Source organism: Heptranchias perlo, chromosome 31, assembly GCF_035084215.1.
Source record: "Heptranchias perlo isolate sHepPer1 chromosome 31, sHepPer1.hap1, whole genome shotgun sequence".
NCBI classification, from domain to species: domain Eukaryota; kingdom Metazoa; phylum Chordata; class Chondrichthyes; order Hexanchiformes; family Hexanchidae; genus Heptranchias; species Heptranchias perlo.
In genome coordinates, this window is record NC_090355.1 from 27054541 (window position 1) to 27081303 (window position 26763).

General features: G+C 40.0%; 1 protein-coding gene across 3 annotated transcripts in view; it reads left to right on the plus strand.

The window, feature by feature from the left end:
- The window catches only part of med27 (mediator complex subunit 27), a 229476-nt gene that overhangs the window by 119007 nt on the left and 83706 nt on the right, over positions 1–26763 (plus strand). For all 3 annotated transcript variants that reach the window (XM_067969790.1, XM_067969791.1, XM_067969792.1), the window contains exon 4: positions 25210–25303. In XM_067969790.1, the coding sequence (XP_067825891.1) occupies positions 25210–25303 (94 nt within the window). The remainder of the gene's footprint in view (positions 1–25209; positions 25304–26763) is intronic.

The following is a 26763-nucleotide window of genomic DNA, read 5'->3' on the forward strand; positions in this document are numbered from 1 at the left end:
CCAGCTGCTGTGGCTGGATTTAAACTCATTAATCCGGATTATTAGTTCAGGCCTACCGGATTACTGGTCCAGTAACATAACCACTATGCTACCGTACCCAGTAATTGAAACACACGCTAATGAGATTGATCATAAACCAACAAACTGGTTTATTTTAATGAAATACTTGAGTGAATAGAATGCAATCTTTTTAGTAAGGTATATCTGTTTCCTACTCTTAATAATAAAATATGTGACCCTGCCTGTTACGGGCTTAACCTACTGAGAAGTTAGCAGTCCCTATACTAACTGACACTCATCTTTGCCCCATTCTGACTGTTTCAGATCAAAAATTGACCATGCTTTTCCAGTGAGACAAGGAGAAACAAAGACTGACCTTTGTCAGCCTTAGCTCAGTGAGTCAGAAGGCTGTGGGTTCAAGCTCCATCCCAGAGACTTGAGCACATCACGTAGGCTGGCACTCCTGTGCAGAATTGGGGGAATGCTGCAACGTCAGAGGTGCTGCCTTTCGGATGAAAGGTTTTGCTCTTTTCGGTGGCCAAAAATATCTCGCAGCACTATTTGAAGAAGAGCAGGATAGTTCTCCCAGTGTTCTGGCCAATATTTATCCCTCAAGCAGCACCTTTTTAAAAAAAAAAACAGATGATCTGGTCATTTATTTCATTGCTGTTTGTGGGAACTTGCTGCGCGCAAATTGGCTGCCATGTTCCCTACATTGCAACGGTGACTACACTTCAAAACTACCTCATTGGCTGTAAAGTACTTTAGGATGCCCTGTAGTTGTGAAAGGCGCTATATAAATGGAAGTCTTTCTTTTCTTTTCTTTGACCCCCACCCTCAGCTCTCTGTGTAGAGCATTAGCTTGCCAGGCTGCCACCTTCAGTGAGAAAACAACTGCTGCCCTCTCCTTGGTGCGGGGGCCCAGGGCAGCAATGTTGTCTATTTAGCTAAGCCCCTTGCTGGGCATATAGAATGAAAATCATTAACGTAAAAAGGTCGAACAGCTTTAGGATATGCTGGATGACTCCCCATTGTTTCTAGACTGATGTGGTAGGCAACAGCAGACATCTTCAATGGCTGATTTGTCTAGTATTCCAACTAACTGTCCTCATCATCATTCCTAAATGACTTGTGCATCTGTGGAGCTAAATCTTTGTGACTTGAACCAGACTTTATATCAGCAACATAACATAAATTAAACCAAATATGCCTTCTAGGCCAAATAGGTTAAAAATCTCATTATTACATTGGATTCGTGTTTCAGGTGGACACCCTTCATCACAATTGTTCTGATAAAAAAAAATCTTTACCAAAATGTTAAACTAGCTATTTTCTTTTCAGATGCTTACAGACCTGCTTTTATTCTAAGTTTAAAAAAATTGGAGCAAGAATCTTGTGTTGAATTTGCTTTCCTGCCACTAAACTGTGAAGGAATACATACTAAAGTAGAGCTGGCCAAAAAAATGAACACTGCCAAGCTTGACTGCCTTTTACTCATCTTGTTATACATGCTCTGACCACAATAAAGATTGTTTATGGAAGACCTACTTGCTGCCTAGCCTCACTTGAATGTCTTATATGATCCCGATACTTCAAAAAAGCAAATGCGATGCAGTCTAACTTCGGTAGGGGAAAGTATCTAGAATGCTAACAATGTATAATTAAATAACACAGGATTCACAAAAGATGGTCAGGATAGCTTCATAAGAATTTGGCTTACAAATCTACTAGTATATTTGAGATGACTGAATGAGTGGATGATGCAGTGTTGTCGCTAGGCTCATTTAACATATTGGTACTAATATGTTTCTTATGTGATTTTTCTCACCACTTCAAATTATTTCAAACTTGTATGCCTGTACTTCACCCGCATTAAACAACTCCAAATCCTCTGTCCAGACGCAACCCACCTTTGGAAGGATAAAATCTATAATTGTACTGTTGGGTGTTTCTCACGGTTCATGTGAACATAGCCTTAAAATCTTGCACACCGCCATTACACTTTACTAAAATTCCAGTGGCAACGCTGTGATTAATATCCAGTTGATATGGTGTACTTAGATTTTCAGAAGGCATTTGTGAAGATTCACTGTCTGAGGCTTCTGAATATGGTAAAGACACATGGAACTAATGGTGAATTAGCAGCTGGGTTGACAGTAGAAATCTGAGGAACAAGCCACTGAGGGTGGTGACTAATGATGTTACCCTGAGGTTTGATCTTTGTGCACTACTTTTGACGTTTGACGCATCAGGTTAGAAGGTGACCAGTACAAAGCAAAGAAAAAGGGATCTGGACATATTAAGTAGGTGAGGCAATGAATGGCGAGTGTCATTTCACGTGAAAAATTTATTTTATTGCACATTGATACAGGAAATGTGAAAATTGTACACAATGGGCTGGTATTACTGACAAATCAATACAAATACACTATCAAGAATGCAAATCAATGGTAAGTTGCATCTCAAGGGCAATTTGATTGCAACTTGTAACACATTTGTTTGAATATTTTCTACAGTTTTGAGAATCTTGCCTCCAAAGAGGCAGTGCAAAGAGACGAGTGAATGTAAGTTTTCAGGGGTTCTTTACACTCGATTGAAATTTTAAAAGGACACCTGATCCATATCTTTACATATGAAGATTTTGAATATAAGCAGCTTGTTTAAATTAAGCTATGGTTGCAAGACTAAAGGATGTAGATATAAGATTAACAACTCTTGCCCAAAAGTAAAGAGAGATGTTTTACTCACAAAGTAGTAGCTATTTAAATAGATGATCACCAAAATTGGTTAACAGTAACCTAATTACTTTAATGAGAGTCGGATTTGTATCTGATTTCAAAAGGATTAGATGTTAAAGGGATAAGGATAGGAAGTGATGATCGAATACTCCATGGAATATTATAGATTCAGGCCTTCTGGTGCTATGGGAATATTAGATCACAAGTAAAAACTGAATAGCCATCTTTTCAGGTTAGGTGTTCTTCATTAAATGCACACTTTTGAGACCGAGTACCAGAGCCAAAAACACCATAGGATCTTCAAGGGGAAGTCAGTAAAACATGTTCATTCATATAGTATCCTTCCTGCAGAAGAGATTCTCAGAATACTTTACAAAGGAGGGAAAGGATGGTAGATGAGATGAGCTTTACAGAGACATTTGAAAGAAAAGATGAGTAGAGTTGTGTTGGCCATTAGTGCCAAGAACAGGAGCATAATGGCTGAAATATCGGCCTCCAGGGGGGAAGCAGAAAACGATAATACTCTGGAGTCCAAGTAGCAGAGCACATGGGGTTAGGACATAAAGATGGAAAAGACTGCTGAGGTAAAATGGAGGGAGATCATGGAGGAATTTATAAATAATAGCAAGGACCTTGAAATCGATATGTTGTAGTGCAGAAGCTTGGCAAAGATTGGGGTGATGGGTGTGCAGGATCTGTGTTAGAACCCAGATCACTAACTTCTTGACTAACTGGAATTTGTGAGCAGTCAAGAATGGGGGGCCAGTGAGAGCATTCAGGAAATTGATCCTTGATGTTTTGAAGGGATGGATTAAGTTTCGGCAATGGGTTATGTGAGGGCAGTCCTAGAAATAGAAAATTGCAGTATTGTTGACTGGATGTGAGGTAAGAACAGTTCAGGGTCCTGCTGAGTGCCAAGGTTAGTGTTAGTGGACAGTCAAGGAGAGCGGAATTGGAGCCTTAAGCAGCAACTTGAAAGTTATACACCTTCCAAATGCTGCTCCACCTTCCTGTAAGCAATGGAGCAGACATCTCTAGGGTAGTCTGGGCTTGCCCCCACCAGAAATATTTGAATTTTTCATTAAAAATGGGACATTGATTAATTTTATAACATTTCTTTACTTTACACTTGATGAATTTTTAATCTAAAGAGACATTTTGTACAAGTTGACGTGAGGTTGGTGACAACATCCTCAGGAATCAGACATTTAAGATTATAACGGCAGACTTTTGTCAATAGGCTAAAATGGGCATGGACCTAACACTATAGACGTAATTAACATGAAGTCACAGACCAAATTTATTGCAAACTTGCTTGAATAAAAGGTCCCCATAGTAGATGGCACCTTATAACAAAAGAGGAACAGAAAGAGAGAAGGGAACTAATTTTTTTTATATCATTGACAATTCAAGTTTATTGATATTGAAAGTTTGAAGTCTTGATTTGTTATTAAAGGATTAAACACAAATAAAATCCAGTAAGTTATAAGGTTTATAATTTCTGTCTGTGGCAATTATACCATTGCTGAGGAAGGAACTTTTAAAATGGGAAAACTAGTAAACAGTACCTTATTTTTAGAAAATCCCTTAACAGCAAACAGGGACATGTACAGGATTCTGATCCAGAACTTTTTTTTCCCTTTATGAATTTTAAACTTTTCCTCCTTTTAGTAGTAGAAGCACTAGAAGTCCCAATATGACAGATTGTGGATTTGAATCTTTGTCTTTCCTTCTGTAGAATTGCAGTCCACTATTTACCATTTGGTTCAATTTTTAAAGTAAAACTATTCTATTTTTAAAAATTTTAAAGTAAGATTTTGCAGAGAGTATTTTAAGTGCGTTTTGCTTCTAAAACCATGGGCTTTCAGCAAAAAAAATCCCCAAATGGCAGAGGCAGTGGAATTCTCATGTCTCATTACAGAATTTAAAACTGGTCTAATGTTAAAGAAATTCTATGTGCTCATTTTAAGTGGTCTGTTACCTTCTCTTCTAAAGAAAAACCCATAAATTGAGGACTAGAAATGGAGGAGAGCAAGTAGAGCCACAAGAGAGTGGAATGATTGGCGAGCATCTACTGGATAGCCTGGAGCAGATAACAGCCCCCGGACAGTCAGAGAGCCACACCACTACACCGCCGATTCTGAAAGAATAAAGGACAAGCAAATACCTTCCTTTCCCCTCTCTGCAATTTCCTGCTGGAACGATGGATGGGCAATAAATGCTGGCCTCGCCCGCGACGCCCACATCCCATGAACGAATAATAAAAAAAACCCTTGTAGAGACAAATCAGCTGTTATAGCACAAGCTGACTTGCTGAGGGTGGAAAAAAGCATACGTTTGAGTACCCGCCTATGCCAGAGGCAGCTGCGCTGATGTGAACCAGCAAGAATAGTTTTGGTTCTGCCCATGTTCAGCTGAAAGAAATTTTGGCTCATCGAGGGCATATTGGGATCAATTTTTTTTTGTCTTTTGGGCGGCTGACCAATGGCGGGTGCCGGTCGGGCACCCCTCCCGGCAGGGAAGTGGCGGCCACGATTTTGAGGCCCTGGCCTCATTTACATAGGAGCGACAAGCTGCGGACTGCCACAGGGCATCCTGATGCAATTTGGTGGATTAATTTTAAGAGATATGAATATAACATTGACTTATTTGCACAGTTTCTGAAGATTTAACACTTTGCAGTGCAAAGTCTGACTTTTCTTATGTCACACTTGTATAAAAAGTCTCTCTTTTATATTTCTTAACATTGCTTTCCTAAGCTACGTTTTTGTACTCTTTCCAACCACCCACCCCCCATAATTATGTAACCTTTTGGTTTTTGATCATTAAAGCATTGGCATGAGTTTATGATTCCCCACTGTAGAATTTGCCTTCATTTTCCATTTTTCTTCAGCCATCTCAGTAGTCTGAAATGCTACAGTGAATTCCTGTAAGAGAGTGGTTACTCAATTTGATGTTTCTTTAAAGAAATATTGTGAGCTAATTTTCTGCGAACTCACTTGCCCACATACCATTTCCAAGCAAGTAGACATCCTGCTCCAAGACTAATGCTTGGCTGCTGTTGAAATGGCTGCTAGATGTGTGGGAAGCTGCAGATTGATTCTCACAGATGTCTTCACTGAAATGGGACTTTACCCAAATTGTAGGAGTGAACTTGTATTTCATCACTGTGGCACAATGTGCTCAAACACCAATGTAATACATAAGATTATAATGCACTAATCCACTGTGCCAAAATAACTGTCATGTTTTCAATAAATATTAATATGGAAATGAATGTGAGCAATATCATGCAAATGTTTAATGCATTCTGATAAAATTCCTCACTTCCATTTTAATTGCCTCTACTTCAATAAGTTGTGTGTTTGTAAACTACTATGAATTACTGTTGCTGTATGAATAGGAACATCTGTACAAGGGTAGGCCATTCAGCCCCTCCAGCCTGCTCCGCCATGGCTGATCTGTACCTCAACTCCATTTACCCGCCAGCTCCATATCCCTTGATACCCCTTACCTAACAAAGGTCTGCCGATCTCAGTCTTGAATGCTCCAATTGTCTCAGCATCCTCAGCCTTTTGGGGAGAGAATTCCAGATTTCCACTATGCTTTGTGTGAAAAAGTGCTTCCTGATTTCCCTCCTAAATGGCCTAGCTGTAATTTTAAGATTATTTCCCTTCGTTCTTGATTCCACAATCAGAGGAAATGGTGTCTCTGTATTTACCCTTTCAAGTCCTTTTAACATTTTTAAACACCTCAATCAGATCACCCCTCAATCTTCTATACTGAAGGGAATGCTTAATGTGCTCTAATTCCTTTCTCTGCTACATAAGAGGTGGTAGCACATTTGTTTTATTTGGGTTTAATAGGTTAATTCCTCTGTTAAAATGGAAGTGAGGAATTTTATCAATGCATTAAACATTTGCATGATATTGCTCACATTGATCTCCATATTAATATTTATTGAAAACATGACAGTTATTTTGGCACAGTGGATTAGTGCATTATAATCTTATGTACTATAAAGTAGTAAGACTCCATGAAGGGAGTTACTAGTCCCAGCCACGCCATATGATGATGGTGCTAAAAAGATACTTTTTCAGAAGGGGAAACAGCGTGAATTGGTGAAACATAGTCCCTTTGACCAAAAATGACTGCGTCCAGAGTGGTTTATGAAGACAGGCAAGCAGTTCACTGCCTTCCCATAGTTTGAGCTGGCTGCTATCATGTAAAAACCTTGAAAATTAACAAAAGTAAATCTGTCCTTAAAGATGGTGCCAAATATTATTTAATGTTAAAGAGCAAAGTGTATAAGCGTTATCAGTGGCTTAAATGCAGATACAGAACTTAGTTTGAAGCATTTGTCCACTGCATCGCATAAGAAATGACTCAAGTCAGCAGAGGATCCTCCACAAGTTATTCAAAATACATAGACTCTTCATATCCCACTGGCATAGCAGCAAAGCCTCAACACACACCATTAATACATAATTCAACTTGTTCAAACCAAATGGAATACAACAGGTTAGAACTGAAAACTAATTTGGTGTCGATCCAGATTTTCTAATTCAGCTGATGATCTCTTAACCATTAAATCTCAGATCAAAAGCCTCTTTGCAACAGTTGGTCATGGATGGCTAAGTTCCTTGGGTAAAAACTGAAACTTACAGCCTTATATTTTTTTCAAGGTTTTTGGTTGCCAACAGCTGTCCCATGTATTTTATCGTGCAGTGAAACAAGTAATTGGACTATTTGTGGGAGATGGGGAGAAGGCAGCAGATTCAAAAAAATAAGGTTCTGTTTTAGTTCAGGGTTGAAATCAGGATGGGGGATGATTGGAAACTTAAATTTTTGAGCCCCATAATGCTCTGAGGGAAGATTCCAATGGCTTTACTGATCAAATTATGCAGCACAGCCACAAGTAAATACACTAATATCAGAGTTAAGTGTACATTTACAGGTTTTGCAAAGAAACCCACGGTGATAGAGTTGAGTCTTATGATACCAGTCTTGCCTGGAATATTTTAATTTGAGCACAGGAGAGATTAGAATTTTTAACTATTTTAACACTCCTTTGAGGGCCATCTTATTGAGCCAGCTTTCTTTACATTCTAGGATTTGGCGAATAGGCCAGCTTAATAATTACTGTCATGCGCTCTCCAAATTGGCACTATGTTGGCGAGCAGTACCCGAGACAAATAGATATACACACTGAAAAGATTTAACCATTTATTCTTGTAAAAACCTCAATGGATTGTACTAATCATCATTACGATGGCTTTCGTGGCTTTTAAAAGTAGTCATTTTGTTACCAAGCCAAATATGGATAGCAATGAACCAAATACAGGTCAAAGATAAAAGGTTTTTCGTTGCAGTTTTAATAGAAGTTAATGATGCCTCATGTTATGTAAACCTCCCCTGTGATTGCTAGTACTAGTTGTGTTGTGTTTAATAAGATCTCTAATGCTGATATGATACATGACCATCTTAATGATGTTGAATGTCTCCAATTATTTTATCAATTTTGACTGCAGTATCCATTTGAAAATGAAGTTTTAAAAAAATGTTTATCATATTTTATTAACGTAGTCAATTACGTAAAACATAGTTCTAGTATTTAAATCTGTTATGCATTGGTACATCTGGGAGTTTATTATCCACCGGATTCAATTTCTTCACAATGGTCTTATAAAGACTTTCCCTGATCCTAAAGTTTCTTATTAAAATTTGCTGAGGTTTGCACTTGGTTTAGACAGTCTTCGATGTCCACAGTTGGCAAATACTCAGTAAGCCAATGGAAGTATGAACAGGACTACTGCTCATGTGGAGGATAAACATGTACATGTTGGGCCAAACAGCTTGTTTCCATGGTGTGAATTCTATGTAATTTTGTATTTCCCAGTGATTAAGACTATGTAAGTAGTTTCCTTCCCCTCAGGGTAATTACACCGTGTGGCATGGTACTGAGGCGTACAGAGCAGGACGGCCACAGGTTTGGCCACTGGTCTCTGCTGTTATTTGACCTTTTATTGGGGCAGTGGTGGGGATGCTACAGGTGGTCACACTGTCCCTGAGCTGTGGAGAGGAAAAAGTAGCCAGGAGTGCTGTTCTTTATTTCTACCCATTAGCCCCTTTCTGGAAAGTGCATGTGTGTGACAGAAGACGTGGGGAGACTTCAGCTGTCATATCACCATGGTTATATGCTGCCACTCATTGTCTAGGCTTATACATGAAGAATTGGCACGTGGAGGGCTGCTGGCACCTGTGGATCCACACGCCAGAGTGAGGCATCAGCTTAAGGAGAGGATGGGGCATGTTAGGCAAAAAAAGTTATAAGGGGGATAGTAAGGAAAGGGGAAGTCATTTTAATGACAAACATTACATAATTCCACACAAACTATAGTCAAACTTCCAACAGTTTTGATTTAATTTCGTTTTATAACTAATTACAATAGCAAATAGCTTGAACATTGTATCAATGTCATTGAAAATTCCAACATTAGTTGATTGAAATCTCTGTTATGGTGTTTGTATGCACGTTCTTAATTCTTGTTAGGGTTACCACTTGTCTGGTTCAGTGGATGTAAGCTGCACAGCAAAAGGATGATTTGTAAAATAAAATCTGTCTTTTTCCAGTTATCTATATAATGTAGGGGCAGTATTTAACAAGGTTAGTAATTTTCTTCATCTCAGCAAAGCAAATATCAGAACTCCAGCCATGATCCTACCTTCTGACCCACCTCTATTTTGCCTTCCGTCCGCTATGGACTTAACATAAGGTTGCAGTCCTAATTTGGTTTACCACATCTTTTTCCAGAAAGAAGAGGTTGTACATCTACAGGTTTCTTATATTACTCCCAGAAAACCTTTTGGACTAACAATTGAAACCTACAGAAAAAGAAGAACTTGTACTTATACTATGTCTTTCACATCCTTGGGACATCCTAAAGGACTTTAAAACCAATGGATTACTGTTTAAGCATAGTCACTTGTTTTGTAAGCAAATGTGGCAGCTAGTTTGTGCACAGTAAGATCCCACCAAACAATAATGAAATGAACCAGTTTTCAATGGTGGAGAGACAAATGTTGGCCAGGATGCTGGAAGAACTCCCCTGCTCTGTCCAGTGATCCTCCATATGTGACATTTGTGTACTTCTCAGAAACTGCATTGTGCCCATGCCAACAGTGCTCAAAGAATGCGGCTCTTCACAGCTTTATCATAGAATCATAGAAAATTTAAGGCACAGAAGGAGGCCATTCGGCCCATCGTGTCCACGCCGGCTGAGAAACGAGCCACCCAGTCTAATCCCACTTTCCCGCATTTGGTCCGTAGCCCTGCAGGTCACGGCTCTTCAGGTGCACATCCAGGTATTTTTTTAATGAGTTAAGGGTTTCTGCCTCTACCACCCTCTCGGGCAGTGAGTTCCAGACCCCCACCACCCTCTGGGTGAAAACATTTTTCCTCATTTCCGCTCTAATCCTTTTACCAATCTCTTTAAATCTATGCCTCCTTGTTATTGACCTCCCCGCTAAGGGAAATAGGTCCTTCCTATCCACTCTATCGAGGCCCCTCATAATTTTGTACATCTCAATCAAATCACCCCTCAACCTCCTCTGTTCCAATGAAAACAACCCCAGCCTATCCAATCTGTCATCATAGCTAAAAATTCTCCAGTCCTGGCAACATCCTTGTAAATCTCCTCTGAACCCTCTCTAGTGCAATTATAATCTTCCGGAAATGGTGGTGACCAGAACTGTGCGCAGTACTCAAGCTGTGGCCCAACTAGTGTTTTATACAGTTCCAGCATAACATTCCTGCTTTTATGTTCTATGCCTCGGCTAATAAAGAAAAGTATTCCATATGCTTTCTTAACCACCTTATCTACCTGTCCTGCTACCTTCAGGGATCTGTGGACATGGTACCTCACTTCCTCCCGCTTATTGTGTATTCCCTTGCCTTGTTTGCTCTCTCCAAATGCAATACCTCACACTTCTTCGGATTGAACTCCATTTGCCACTTTTCTGCCCATCTGACCAGTCCATTGATATCTTCCTGCAGTCCATAGCTTTCTTCCTCACTATCAACCACATGGCCTATCTTTGTGTCATCCACAAATTTCTTAATCATGCCCCCTACATTTAAGTCCAAATCATTAATGTATACCACAAAAAGCAAAGGACCTAGTACCAAGCCCTGCGGCACCCCACTGGAAACAGCCTTCCAGTCGTAAAAACACCCATCGACCATTACCCTTTGCTTCCTGCCACTGAACCAATTTTGGATCCAATTTGCCACATTCCCTTCGATCCCATGGGCCTTTGCTTTTTTGACCAATCTGCCATGTGAAACCTTGCTAAAATCCATGTAGACTACATCAATTGCGCAACCCTCATCGATCCTCCATGTCACCTTCTCGAAAAATTCAATCAAGTTAGTCAGACACTACCTCCCCTTCACAAATCCGTGCTGACTGTCCTTGATTAGTTCCACATTTATAAAATGTGGAACAAATTTTAAGAGTATTTCAAGGACATCTTTTTGTCTCTGAATAGACCAAAATAATCTCCTTATTTGAATGTAGACATCTGTGAAATGCTGGAAATGGTTAATTCTCAAACATTATTTCCTCACAGTGATGTATCATGTTAAATCTTCTGCCATGTATCTGAATGTTTGGTGGATATTTTGCAGCTGGCGATGTAATTTCATTTAACAGAAATTAACTGAACAGGGGTAGAATTGAAATTCCACCTGGGAATGCATTTTCTTTTAATTAAAGCAGTAAATGTTTCTGTGACAACACACTAAGGAGAATGACTTTAATATAAAGTGGGGGTTTCTTCACAAAATCCGAATTTTGAATAGTGTTTGTGGGGCACCAATTGCTGCTCTTCCCTTCCTGAAAGTGACTGTCACAACTGTTCAGCTGTTACCAAGAGAACAGAAGCAAAGGGAATTGTCAAAAAGTGTGAAAGTCTTTAATCTCCATTTGCACATGGTACACTTTCCATCCCAAATATGCTGTATTGCTTAAAGATTTGGCACTTAATCCTCTTTTATTAAACCATGTTAATTGGTGTTGGGAGAATGACTAGTTGCAACATTGCATGAAACTTGTAGCAACCTGTTCTGAGACACGGTGCTGAGTGCATTTAAAATCCATTTGTGTTTTCAGTAATGAACCTCACAACCTCTGATTTTCAGAACGTTGAAATTTTTACAAAGTCCTAAGTGCTGATCGTCATGGATTATCATGACGTGAAATTCAACATAATTTACTTACATTGTGATATATGCTATATAATCTCAACCTATAGTTTTGTTTACCAGCAAAACGTCTATTATACCCTCATATACATATTGTCCATTGATGTCCGTTCAATACTGTCATACTCTTCAATCACAATTTTGGCACCAGTAGTACTCCATCAGCATTAATATATTTTAGTAAGACCATATGGTATTTTAAAGAAGAGTTGATTGTAGGGAGTGAGTTAAAGAATAATTTAATCGGGGTTTAGATGACCTCAATTAATTCCTCAGGCTTTGCTTTCGTGGTTTCTGGTGTCCTTGGAATTAGCATTAAATCACAGCCTTGTTCCTTACTGTCTAATTCGTCACACCATATACAAGTTTTGGGGTTGTACAACAGGGGAAAAGAACACTATCTAAATTAAATTGAATATATTTAATATATTGAGCAATTAATACAGTGCTTGTACACAGCAACTTTTGTTGTGTGAACATATACATTTTTTTTAATTCAAAACATTTATTGGATTTACACTGGGAGAAGCTTTATTACTCACTTAAATGTCAAAATTTACTCCTCTCTCTTCCCCAATAATTCTTCCAGAGTAGACAGTACGCTTTATAAAATAGTTCAGCTTCATGCCACAGTGGACACCAACTTCTTCGAATAGGTTTGATTCTGTCCAGTAGTAGTGCCTCACTCCAAAACAAGTATCACTTCAAGTATTGAGGTAGACCGGTAATAGCTCCATTCCCTCAAACTTACTTTTGGTAGCGGCTGAGAAGATTGTTGAAAAGCCAGTCCTTCCCTATTTTTACTGAAGGCACTGACTCATGCTGGGGTAATGGTTCCATGATCGTTCACAATGTGTGAGCCTAGATGGCGCCTCAAGAGGTTGCTTGATCACGAGGACATCAAGACTGAGCCTGATCTTGTTCTCCCTCATCAGCAAATGTGCACTTTCCAAGAGGGTGTCACAGGATAACAATCAGGAGCAGTAACCCAGGCTGATTTTCCCCTCTTTGCCCCTTTCCCCATGCTGCCAAAAGCCTCGAGTACTGGTGGCCTACATATTTCAGTATCGCAATGTGAGATCATTTATGCACTGAATCGTAATTAGGGACTGCAAATTTTGAAATTGATCCAAGTAAATTCTGTCTACTGAAAACTGCAACATTTTGCTTCACTCCCTTCAATGGGCAGAAAAATGACAGGCTACTGGAGAATTTCAGCCAAAGGGTCTTAACCTAAACATTTCTCTTTTCAGATGCAGTTGGACCTACTTTGTATTTCTAGCATTTTCTGTTTTGATTCAGATGTCTACTATTTGCAGTTTGTCTTTTTAGTAATTATTTATGAATATAGATGGAGGGAATTATTTAAAGTTGTGGTGTGCATAGCTCTTACCCCGTTGTGATCATAAATAATCCAGGCTTTCCCTGGCTTTTAAATATAAAGAATGGTTCACTAATGAAGCACTAACATCATTAGGGGAATGAGGAGCGATCCTAAAATGTATCCCAAACTGGAATTGCTGGTTATTTTATCTCCTTGTCATCCCTACACATTGACTCCTTTTGGTTCAACTCCTGGCTACTCTGTCTGGGGAGGGAGGAGCCTGACCGTCTGTCAGATAAAGCTGGAGTTTGATCTTGGGTTTTCCAATCCATGGTGCAACCCATACATCACTGGGACTCCATTACAATATCCAGTCTACAAATTACATGTGCAAGAATTATTGAACTGACATCGTTTATATATTAGAAATTGTGTACCCGGCATGCCTAAATTTAGGAAGGAACTGAAAGCTTTTAGGAGTGCAGTGAAAGCTCAGCACCAGTGTGTTCATCTGAGGTTGCACAGCAGTAATGAGGAATGGAACCTTTTCTACTTTGCACCCAGTGAGTGTTTTACCCTCACTGTGAATCTTGCCTCCAGCCTCAGAAGAGTACCAACATGAACTTCCATGCTTGCTCTTTCTTTTTATGATATCTTGTGCCAGATTCAGTCGTTTTGTGCTAAGGAACTGAACCCATTTAAACCTTGGTCCCAGAAGTAAAAGAACAGGGTTCTGACATATTTGGCCCCCTCTTTTTTAAAAAAAAAACGCCTCTCCCTTTTAACCCTAACTGTGTGGCTGCATTTATTCATTGGTGATTTGGAAACTTAATGATTACAAGGGTAGTAATTCTCAGCGGTTTAAGTAACATCTGTTTAGGGGGTTATTTAACATTACTAGTCGATGACAGTTGAATGGATTTTCATATTTTTGCATATGTATTTTGTTACATCTACACTAAAAACAAATGAAATTCTGACCATGTGTTTATTAAAAACAGCCAAATTGTTCTATTGCGAGGGTGCTGATAAAATGATCACTGTATCCCAGTATGATCTTGCTCCCACTGACTGGTAACCTTACAGACCTGTTGTAAGCAGCTAGCAAACGCTGTTTTCAAATGCTGAAACTTCAACAAATTTCAGCAACCGTGTTATTTTGAGATGTGGGCAAGGCTGCACTTCCCTATCTCTGTAACCTCCTCTAGCCCTACAATCCTCTGAGACCTCTGTGCTCATCCAAATCTGGCCTCTTGCTCATCCCTGATTTTCATCGTTTTACCATTGGTGACTGTGTCTTCAGCTGCCTAGGCCCTAAGCTGTGGAATTGCTTCCCTAAACCTCTCCGCCTCTCTACCTCTCTCTCCTCCTTTAAGACGCTTCTTAAAACCTGCCTCTTTGACTAAGCTTTTGGTCACCTGTCCTAATATCTCCTTATGTGGCTCAGTGTCAAATTTTGTTTGTTAATTCTTTTGTGAAGCACCTTGGGACACTTTACTGTGTTAAAGTAGCTATATAAATGCAAGTTGTTATTATTACTGCCCATTCCTAGTTGCCTTGCGAGTCAACCTTACAGGGTGGGACTAGAATCATATGTAGGCTAGACCAGGTAGAGGTGAGAGCTTCCTTTTCCTCAAGGAAATTAGAGAACCAGTTGGGTTTTTGTGACTATCTGACAACTTTCATGGGTCTTCTTTTTTCCTGTTGCCATCACACAAATTACCAGATTTATCAAATTCAGTTTCACTACTTTCCATGACCTCCAGTTGCTAGTCCACTATTATAATCGATAGGCTAGCATTCCCTATTTGGTGAATGCTTTTGTTGAAAGAAATGAGGCTGGGCAACAGAGAATATTAGAATACAGTTTTCTTTTCCGTAACTCTGGGACCCAACTTTAAATCCAGCCCAGGAGGAGGATCTTTCTTATGGGGCTGGACCTTGCTTTATTACGGGTGGAGGGGATGCATCTTTAATAAGACTTGTGCAATAGTGCAGGAGTTTCTATAAGCCTGCTTAATAACTTTTCTTTTTCTCAGCATTGGCATCTGTTTCAGGATACAGTGAATACATTTTAGCTAACCGGAATGATGATTGTACTTCATAATAATGTTGAGGCTTCATTTTAGTTCATAGCTGGCAAACTGAATTTTTGAAAAAGCTGCAGGGAATGATAGGGAAGGTTACAGCAGCTTGAAAGAGTTTTTTTTAATATTAAATTCTGATTTTTAAAAAAAAAACATTTTGAAATCCAGCAGTGGCAAACTCAACAGAGGATGATATTGTCTTTCTGGAAGGTGTGGAGTAAAAAGGGATCCAAATGTAATGTGCTCATCACTGCTCCCAGCAGTTTGATAGATCTGTTTAAGGATTGAGAATGAAGAGACAAGCCATCATGAGTAGATGAAAGTAGGTGCCTAAAGGTTAAATATATGCAGACAAGGTAAAATCTCAGTAGATAACTAATTTAGGGAGTTCACTCTTTGAACAACTCTAGCACACAACACCACTAAACTTCCACCTTAAAGCCTTTACCCCATTGAAAATGAGATCAGACAGAATTAATATTATGATGCTGTTGAGCTAAGTTATTTTGGATGATGGATCATGTTGAAAGGAAGTGTACTTTTTCTGGAGCTCCACACAGTTCCTTTTAGAAATTACATTGAAACTCAGTGGCTAAATGTGGATGTAGTGTCTGGGGATACAAGGTTACATCATGTAGGGCTTCTTGGGCATATCAGAAGAGATCTGCCGTTGCCCCCTATGCTTCTTCAGTGAGGCAGTTTCCCAAATGTGCCATTTCCTCTAGTCAGACCTGCAACCTATATTCAGGATAGGGATGATGTTACCCATAGGAGTAAATGCTATGAACTTTAATGTGGCTAGCTCATTTCAAGGTAACTTAAATGAGAGATGTCAAGTCAACCATATGCCTTAACCAGTGCTATCTCCTTAAGCTCACTAGATGTGCGTAGCCATGCTATTGCTTGCAAACTTTGATGAAAAGGATGCAGGGTGTTGTGTGATGCTACCTTGTTCTGTGCACTGGCTGTGATGGTAGGCCACTCTTCGAGGCCTACAATGACAGAAAAGGGACAGATGTAGAATGTGATGGCAAGGCATGCATTCAAGATGCGTTGCACAATACTGTGTGAATTTTCTTTGGATGTATGTATGCCACAGTGGTAGTGATTGAGAAGGGGGACCAACTAGCAGAGCATGATGGTTCTGGACCCGAGTTTAGAGAGACCTGCTACTTCACCGTTCCTCACTCCTTGCTCTGACATCACATAATGTCCAAGGTGGCCTCGTTCAAGGGACAGAAGGGCCTGTGATTTATGAGGCTTTTTCCAGTTTTGGAATGTGCACAAAATTGTCATTTTGTTGTACAAGCAGAAAGTTATTCTTGAGCTGTTGTAAGTTAAAGGACTATATGCACAGTTAACAACATGTGACAAACCTACAGGCCAACTTGGGTGTCAATAAGTGATCATGCATCATGGAGCTAGGTTGTGTTACAGTGACATGAGGTATAATCTGCTGAAGGAATTAATGTGTATCTGTAGTTTATTCTTGTCAAACAAAAGAGGGTTCAATATGCTAATGTTTGAATGCCAAGTCTTTGTGTCACTTTGCCCAGGAGTGTCCCTGATAGCTAGGTGCACAAAGTGCTAACTTCTGGTAATTGCATGTAGTTGGGACAAACATCTTGTATGATTGCCATTCTTTGAATCCTTTTGAAGTAATAAGTTGGATTGATAGCTATGTTGGAGTTGAAGACTGGAGCCTAGTTTGAGAGAGATACAGGGCCAGGATTCTTTGTAGTCCATTTGGTAGACGGCCCTGTAGCCAGGAGCTGCTAGTTATGGGTTTATATTTGGCAGCCTTCGCCAGTTCACTGGTCAGTCTGAGGTCATCAGAAATACAAAGCTAAAAGAGAGGCTCCTTAGCATTTCCCATATAAGAAATGAGAGCCCGTGTTTTAAAGATCAATTTTATGTTGAGAATTAGTGCAAAAAAAAGCATCTTTGACATTCCAAAGCAAATAGCAAAGTTTGTAATTATTGTAAATATGCTATTTGTATTGAGTATTGTTCATTTGCCTGTGGTTGATAGACTGCTATTCTTCTGTCTTCCAAGATTGTTGTGATCATGTAGCGACACACAGTACATTCCAGTAAGCCAGAATGCAGAGGCTGGAATTCTCTATTAAACCCTTGGGGCTTGCTACACTTACTTAGATATTGGGCAGGTAAAGGCAGACAAAGGCAGACCCAGGTTTGTAGGAAATGCAAGGTCTACTAGCAGGAGTGTTTGATGAGGGTGAACCATTTCGTTGAGGTGAGATGAAGAAAATAAGTTTTACGCAGTGAGTTGTTATGATCTGGATTGAACTTCCTGAAAAGGTGGTGGAAGCAGATTCAATAGTAACTTTTGAAAGAAAATTGGATAAATACTTGGAGAAAAAATTGAAGGGCTAAGGGGAAATGGCAGGGGAATGGGACTAATTGGATAGCTCTTTCAAAGAGCTGGCACAGGTGTGATGGGCTGAATGGCCTCCTTCTGTGCTATATCATTCTATGATTCTAACCAAGGAGACTATCTAATAGAAAAGCCCAAAAACATAACACAACCTATTAACTCAACATAGTGATTGGCCTACTTAGAATAATTTGTTTTATATTGTTGTGTGTGTATATATACAGCAGGCATGTCACAGCTAGCCATGTAATCTAATAAATCTAGGCAAGCAAAGTCGAGTGGGTAACTAAAGGTAGTAAAATTACAAATGGATATATCTGTTAGATCACATAATAATTTTAGCATGTATAATTTGAACTGGGAAAAAAATGTTGTGACTTGTAGCTGTTGAAGAATTGAAGAAAATATTTTGAAGATGCGATGGGTTGCTCATCACTGTGATGTCATGCCTGTGGAGGTATGATCATTTCCACTACTGTTTCTCCATACGATTTAAGCTAAAACTGCAAGCTTTGTAATGCAGGTAAATAGCTCAATGTGGATCAGTGTCATCTGCAATCACAGGGCTCAAATATCTATAACATGTTAAAACTTGCGTCTACATGCACTTGTGCCAACTTTTATGAATTCCTAGATCCACATTTATAATGGAAACTGCCTATGTAAACTTGTCATGCTGTAATTCCGCCTTCGTGTCAGTGGTGGCATTGCAGTGTGTAAGGAAATGTAGTTTCCACACAAATTCAGTAATAGCGGTTAAAAACACACAACCATGCTACCTGAGGCAAGAACAGTGAAATAAAGGATGGGCCTTTATATCGCTAGGCAGCCACATTCCAGAATCAGTAGACTTGACTTATTGTACCACATGTATTTTTGATATGTAACTTTTACTGTCTTTTATATGATCACTTTTCTGTATTAATCAAACAGTATATGGAATATATGGTAACTAACTCGCACTTATGGGTTTTGTGAGTTTTATAAGGCCTTTTGCTTCTAAGGTAATTAACACTGGTAGAGATTGCGAACATAAACCGTTGCTGCCATAGAATGAGTCAGCTGTCCAAGCTGCTAACATAACAAGGAGGCCTCAGAATTAGTGGCATGGGAACAGGCAGGGCGTAAGATAACAGGTCCAAACCGCCGGCTTCGGCCTTGAAGTATAGAGATAACAGTATAAGTTGGAAAGGCAGGCCTCCTCTAGTGTTGGAAGCCGATGATTGGTCAACCAGAGGGTATGACCACCGCACAGTCCTCGTGGAGACGAAGTCCCGTCTTCACATTGAGAATACCATCCAACGTGTTGTGTGGCACTACCACCGTGCTATATGGGATAGATTCAGAACAGATCTAGCAGCTCAAAACTGGGCATCCATGAGGTGCTGTGGGCCATTAGCAGCAGCAGAATTGTATTCCAGCACAATCTGTAACCTCATGGCCTGGCATATTCCTCACTCTACCATTACCAATAAGCCAGGGGATCAACCCTGCTTCAATGAGGAGTGTAGAAGAGCATGCCGGGAGCAGCACCAGGCGTACCTAAAAATGAGGTGCCAACCTGGTGAAGCTACAACTCAGGACTACATGCATACTAAACAGCGGAAGCAACATTCTATAGACAGAGCTAAGCGATTCCACAACCAACAGATCAGATCAAAGCTCTGCAGTCCTGCCACATCCAGTTGTGAATGGTGGTGGATAATTAAACAACTAACGGGAGGAGGAGGCTCCGCAAACATCCCCATCTGCAATGATGGCGGAGTCCAGCACATGAGTGCAAAAAACAAGGCTGAAGCGTTTGCAACCATCTTCAGCCAGATGTGCCGAGTGGATGATCCATCTCAGCCTCCTCCTGATATCCCCACCATCACAGGAGTCAGTCTTCAGCCAATTTGATTCACTCCACATGATATCAAGAAACGGCTGAGTGCACTGGATATAGCAACGGCTATGGGCCCCGACAACATCCCGGCTGTAGTGCTGAAGACTTGTGCTCCAGAACTAGCTGCACCTCTAGCCAAGCTGTTCCAGTACAGCTACAACACTGGCATCTACTCGACAGTGTGGAAAATTGCCCAGGTATGTCCTGTCCACAAAAAGCAGGACAAGTCCAATCCGGTCAGTTACTGCCCCATCAGTCTACTCTCAATCATCAGCAAAGTGATGGAAGGTGTCGTCGACAGTGCTATCAAGCGGCACTTACTCACCAATAACCTGCTCACCGATGCTCGGTTTGGGTTCCGCCAGGACCACTCGGCTCCAGACCTCATTACAGCCTTGGTCCAAACATGGACAAAAGAGCTGAATTCCAGAGGTGAGGTGAGAGTGACAGCCCTTGACATCAAGGCAGCATTTGACCGAGTGTGGCACCAAGGAGCCCTAGTAAAATTGAAATCAATGGGAATCGGGGAAATCTCTCCAGTGGCTGGAGTCATACCTAGCACAAAGGAAGATGGTAGTGGTTGTTGGAGGCCAATCATCTCAATCCCATTACATTGCTGCAGGAGTTCCTCAGGGCAGTGTCCTAGGCCCAACCATCTTCAGCTGCTTCATCAATGACTTTCCCTCCATTATAAGGTCAGAAATGGGGATGTTCGCTGATATTGCACAGTGTTCAGTTCCATTTGCAACCCCTCAAATAATGAAGCAGTCCGAGCCTGCATGCAGCAAGATCTGGACAATCTCCAGGCTTGGGCTTATGAGTGGCAAGTAACATTCGTGCCAGGCAATGACCATCTCCAACAAGAGTCTAACCACCTCCCCATGACATTCAACGGCATTACCGTCGCCGAATCCCCCACCAACAATGTCCTGGGGGTCACCATTGACTAGAAACTTAACTGGTCCAACCATATACATACTGTGGCTACAAGAACAGGTCAGAGGCTGGGTATTCTGCGGCGAGTGACTCATCTCCTGACTTCCCTAAGCCTTTCCTCCATCTACAAGGCACAAGTCAGGAGTGTGATGGAATACTCTCCACTTGCCTGGATGAATGCAGCTCCAACAACACTCAAGAAACTCAACACCATCCAGGACACAGCAGCCCGCTTGATTGGCACCCCATCCACCAACGGTGCACAGTGGCTACAGTGTGTACCATCCACAGGATGCACTGCAGCAACTCGCCAAGGCTTCTTCGACAGTACCTCCCAAACCCGCGACCTCTACCACCTAGAAGGACAAGAGCAGCAGACACATGGGAACAACACCACCTGCACGTTCCCCTCCAAGTCACACACCATCCCGACTTGGAAATATATCGTCGTTCCTTCATTGTCGCTGGGTCAAAATCCTGGAACTCCCTTCCTAACAGCACTTTGGGAGAACCTTCACCACACGGTCTGCAGCGGTTCAAGAAGGCTGCTCACCACCACCTTTTCAAGGGCAATTAGGGATGGGCAATAAATGCTGGCCTCGCCAGCGACGCCCACATCCCATGAACGAATAAAAAAAAATCACCCTTTGCCCGTGAAATATAGAAAAAGTGGGCTGACTCTTCTTCCTTTGTCAAAAGAGATACACGACACCTCATTGGCCACCTCGCCCTTTAGAAAGACCCCGATTGGGTAAACATCTGTGTCAGTAACAGCCCCTGTGCCTGCCCCCTAAAGTAGTATAAAAGAGAGACCTCTTGCTAGAGTCAGGGTGTAGAGGACAGAAAAGATACCACCTAGAGGGTAAACGAGAACGAGAGTACGTGTATGAGGGAATGTGGAACGGAGTCGCGGCCTCTACCCAAAGGACAACGGGGTAATATAATTCTCAATTGTGCTTTATAAACTACTGCTTCAATAGTGTCAGGTATTGATTCTTTCTTGTGCTGAATAAAGTCAGATGGCTATTAACCACTATGGAGTCAGTCTCGAACAATTGAACAGTGTCAAATTGACTACAAGTGCCTCAATTGTGCATGTTCCTAACTCCTCAGCTTATACTGCAGAGAAACTCCTATGTTGCAACTACTGCTTCACTTTGCAAATTGCTGCAGGCTTTTGTCAAAGTATTATATAAAAATAAATAAAAACACAAAGTATGACATTAAACTGGGGTCTGAATTACATCTGTACATCCTGATCCAATGATCCTTCTCCAACTCTGCTTCACCTGAAGACTACACTGGGTCTTGACTCCCCATGTGCAATGCCACAGGAGATTTACTAGTAGATTTATAATTCCAATTTCTTAAAAAGCATTACTTACAAGAGCTAGCCAAGCTCAGCCTTCAAGACTTTCGGTGTTTCCTCTAAAGGTATTCAATGCACTACATTTGGTGTATTCCTTTTATCCGCATACCGACAACACAACAATATTACCTTTTAAGAAACTTACATTCCTGAGTAAAGGGTTTGTACTGTTCTTTCATCACTACGACGTGGATTTAAATCTAGCCAGACTAATGACACAAAAGTCTACTCTCTTGTCATCTGTCAGAGTTCTATACAAAATGGTTTTGGGTGCTGCTTGCAATTCAGTTGAGTAGGTGAGTGTCCACAGTCTTGCTGCAAAATGTAGTGTACAAATTGCTCCTTGGTATTTAATACCCAAAAATATTTGTTGTGATTTACGTACCTGACTGTAATCTTCTCCCACCAAGTGTGAAATCAGTAAATGCAACTGAGACACACAGATCAGCGTGACTTATTCACTGTTGCGTTTCTTTGGTAATTTGATACTAATTGGGACTAAATTACCAATCTTCAACCAGCCATAAGAATGTCTGTAGTATACCATGAAGAACGTCATACTAGTGCAGTAAAGGGTTTTACTCTGATTTGGCTTTGTTCTGAATCTGACCCTTGAATTGGCAAAGCTCAAATTGGCACTATGTACCAAAAGTAGAAAAGTGTTCCATTTGCGGTACTACCGTCCTTCCTTAGTGGGCAGTAAAGAAAATTTTCAAACTTTGGAACAATATTTAACAATTTTTTGCTCTCTTCTGACGTTTGTAGATTAAACTTATTGGCAGTGATAATAAATGGAGAATGTGCAGTGTTAGTCTTGTAACTAGCCAGTTTATCAAAGCGCTTTATGGAAGTCAGCAAAACTCAAGATTGTATTCCAAAACAAAAGCAAAATACTTCAGATACTGGAAATCTGAAATAAAAACAGAAAATGCTGGAAACACTCAGCAGGTCAGGCAGCATCTGTGGAGAAAGCAGGAGAGTTCTCCACAGATACTGCCTGACCTGAGTGGTTTCAGCCTTTTCTGTTTTTATTCGCCAAGATTGTATTACTGCTTAAGATGCACTCTCAACATTGCGATATGTTCTATAGAAATCAGTTTCCTTAATTGTGATGGGGCCACTGTCATGAGATAATACATCAAAGATTTTCCACTTGATAATATGGCAGGAGTGGGGGTGGATGGGGGGTGTGTTTGAAGTGGGTAGTATGCATCTTTATATTGTATGATTGGAAGAGAAGATGTTAGTAACGTTGGTATTAGTCTAGGGTATAATGAGATATTTTGATAGGAATTGAGGGATTTACAAAGAAAGCGACTCTTTAACTAGTCAATAATATATACTATATAATCGTTATTAGTAGGATATATAACTGTGAGCTGAGTTACACATCAAAGGGCCAGACTGTCAGATTTTTTTTTTCAGCAGTCCAATTACTTCAGTAAAACACAGCAGAAGTACGTAAATGAGAGATAAGATGAATGAAATCAATTGTACCTGTGGATGAGGCACATTTAATGGTTCTGAGTCTGATTGGAACCTTTGAGAATTGAAAAGTTCAGTTTTGCTTTGGACTTCCTTTTCATGTGCAAATTTTGCAGTCAGCTAGGGAAAATAAAAAGTTCCAACGGAATCCATAAGAAAGAAGGAACGTGCATTTATATAGCGACTTTTATAAATTTAGGACGTCCCAAGCACTTTGCTGCAGATGAAATACATTTGAAGTGTAATCACTTATAATGTAGGGTACAATATTCTCATGTTCATGATCCTGAACAATTGGTTTGAATGTGCCACCGTGATAGTGGTGCATGAGTCGTCATTGTTGTAAAGAGGACATGTGTGAAGTGAGGGATGACCCCATCAAATACTATTGTCCTTAACTATCCTGAGTTGTAATTGTTTATATCACTTCTGTAAGGAGTTGGTTGGCAGGGGGACGAGTGGCTGTGGTCGCGCAGCATGCCGATCCTCTAGCGCACACATGCTGTCTATGGTGTCCGAACTAATCCTTCACCCAAGCCTCTTTGGACCATATTGGAATCCTAACACTTGGTTCATTGATTCAGAGTGGAAGATGTTGTGACAAAAATTATGTGATTCTGTCTCATTTTAGCTTTGTCGAGGTTCTTTTAATTCAATCGTTGATCATAAAGATTTTTAAAAACAAGATAATGACAGTCAGAATCTTGCCCCAAGCTTAACTCGATACGATTGTTGCAAGTTTTGTCGGTAGCCTGGAAAGCTTGGAGGTCGCAAGCTGCTTTCAAACAAGGACTGTGATTTATTATTTCAAATGTGGTCGACAGTTATTCAAATCAAGAAAGTCCTGGTAACTATTTTTCAGGATATTTAAGGAGATGTAGCTAAATCTGAGAATCAGTTTGGAACTTCCAAGACATGTAATTCAGATTAGCACAGCTCCTGCATTGGTAAGAGATGCAAGAAAAAAAACTGTATACAATAAGTTATTGGAGCGGGGGAGGGAAAAAACAATTTGGCATTTAGATTGCACCTTTTTATCATTCTTTCAAGAGGCTAGATAAAATATTTTTGTGTGTGTGTGTCCATAATATATAGTAATTAAATATAATATATGTATATATGTGTGTGTGTGTGTGTGTGTATATATATATATATATAAAATTTAATTACTGTTAATTATTAACGTCATATTTTGTTAAATACATTTGCTTAATCATTTAAATCTAAAACATGTTTTTGTAATGCTCTATCATTTAATGAAGGTGGGAGAGATCCTATGGAGGCAAAGTATATTTTCAGTAGCAACAATAATTAATAGAAAGTTTGTTCTCTTCATTCTCCTGGGTAAGCTACTGAAAGCTTATCTCGATGTCAAGGTTAGTGATGATACCTTTGAAGTCACTGGCAGCTGAAAAATTTAGATTAAGACATTATTAAGAAATGTTGTGGGTGCCTCCTAAGTTCTTTGCTATATAGTGACTGCCATTTTTACACTTTCCTTGCTAGCATTTTGAGTCGTACAGTTGTGCATTTGTTTCTATTGTGCCGCTTCATGGTGTCTGTCCTCAGCTTGGTGCACCCCATACTGGCAGAAGTCTAATTTTTTTAAATTTTCAGCAATAATACCTTTTTTAAATTTTAATGGATATCCTTTTTTAATAAAACATTGTTGGTTGTGTTCAATGGTATTTTCAATTTGTATTTTTTCCCCATTTTTTCTAGATACGTAGATGATGTTATAGCGCGAATTGACAGAATGTTTCCCGATATGTCCATTCACTTGTCCAGACCAAATGGTTCCTCTGCAGTGCTCCTGGTAAGATCTTCATGGTCATGCCCTAGGGAGATTAGTACAACCACGTGTGATTTTGTGTGTGTGTATAAATATATAATAGCTAATTCTCCATGGGTTCACTCACAGGCTGAGGAGGAGTTTGGGCTGTGTATGTGGCAGGGTCAGGTATGGGGAGGTGGGTCAAGGTGGAGGCCAGTTCCAAGGCTTAAGGTAAGAAGGAGTGCTGGATGGAGGTTTGACATGTGTGGATAGTAGGATTGAATATCAGGGAGGTGAGGTCTTTTACAAAACAAAATAAATAAATAAATGCTGGTAACCAGAGGGCACAGATTCAAAATAATTGGCAAAAAAAGTAAGCGGGGAGATGAGAAGAATTTTATTTATGCAGTGAGTTGTTATGATCTGGAATGTATTGCCTGAAAGGGTGGTGGATGCAGATTCAGTAGTATCTTTCAAAAGGGAATTGGATATATACTTAAAAAGGAAAAAATTGCAGGGCAATGGGGAGTGCGACTAATTGGATAGATCTTTCAAACAGCTGGCACAAACACGATGGGCCGAATGGCCTCACCCTTTGCTGTATGATTCTATTCTGTAACAAAGTTAAGAATGGGAGAGGAGCACTGATAGACTCAGAAGTGGAGTAAAGGTGATGTTGGGTCAAAGGCTTCTTAAGTCGTCTGAAATTTCTATTTTAAAATTCTCATCAATCTCTTTGTAGTTTTTATTTAAAGAATTTATATTGCTGGATGAGGAAGACTGCCTTCATTGTGATGGTCAGCCATTTATTTCTCTCGCAAGCTTTGTATAAACTCAGCAGTTGTCAGGAAGATGATCTTTCTTTAGTGTGAATCCAGTCCAATTGCAAGGAAGCATAGTCACCAAGAACAATGAAGTTGAGCATTACTTTCATACCTGTGTGGGCTTAGGAGTCACTTTGTAAAGCACCGCAAGCTGTTAGTCAAACTTTTTTTTGTGTGTCCTTGTAGCAAAAGATACCAGATATCTTTCTTTTCCTGTTAAAATGTTAATATTTCTGCATGGTTAGTTAGTTAAATTCTGCTGTTAGTTTAACACATTACAGTTGTAAGGTGTATTTTTATTTTAATGTAAAAATGTTCTACATTTAACCAGATTACAGTGATACACACTTAAGTGGAATACTTGAAGTAAAATTTTGTCTTTGTTTCTTCTCACCGCTTACTGTGCATTCAAAGCAAAAATGGCTAAAACTTTGAAAAGCATTTGCAATGAGGATGATGCAGTAGACTTGACCTATTTGCATCTGGGTCAGGGACATTCTAGTGAATGCTTTTTAAGTACAGTTAGATGTGGAACTGAGGAAAGTAAAGCAGGAGCATAGATTATCAATAGAAGGTGGTGAGATATTAACATTATTGCTGCTTGAGTTGGCTGCATTTGTGAATAATGTGCTGCTTAAATAATCAGTGATTACAGCGTCTGTGAGAATGAGAAACGAG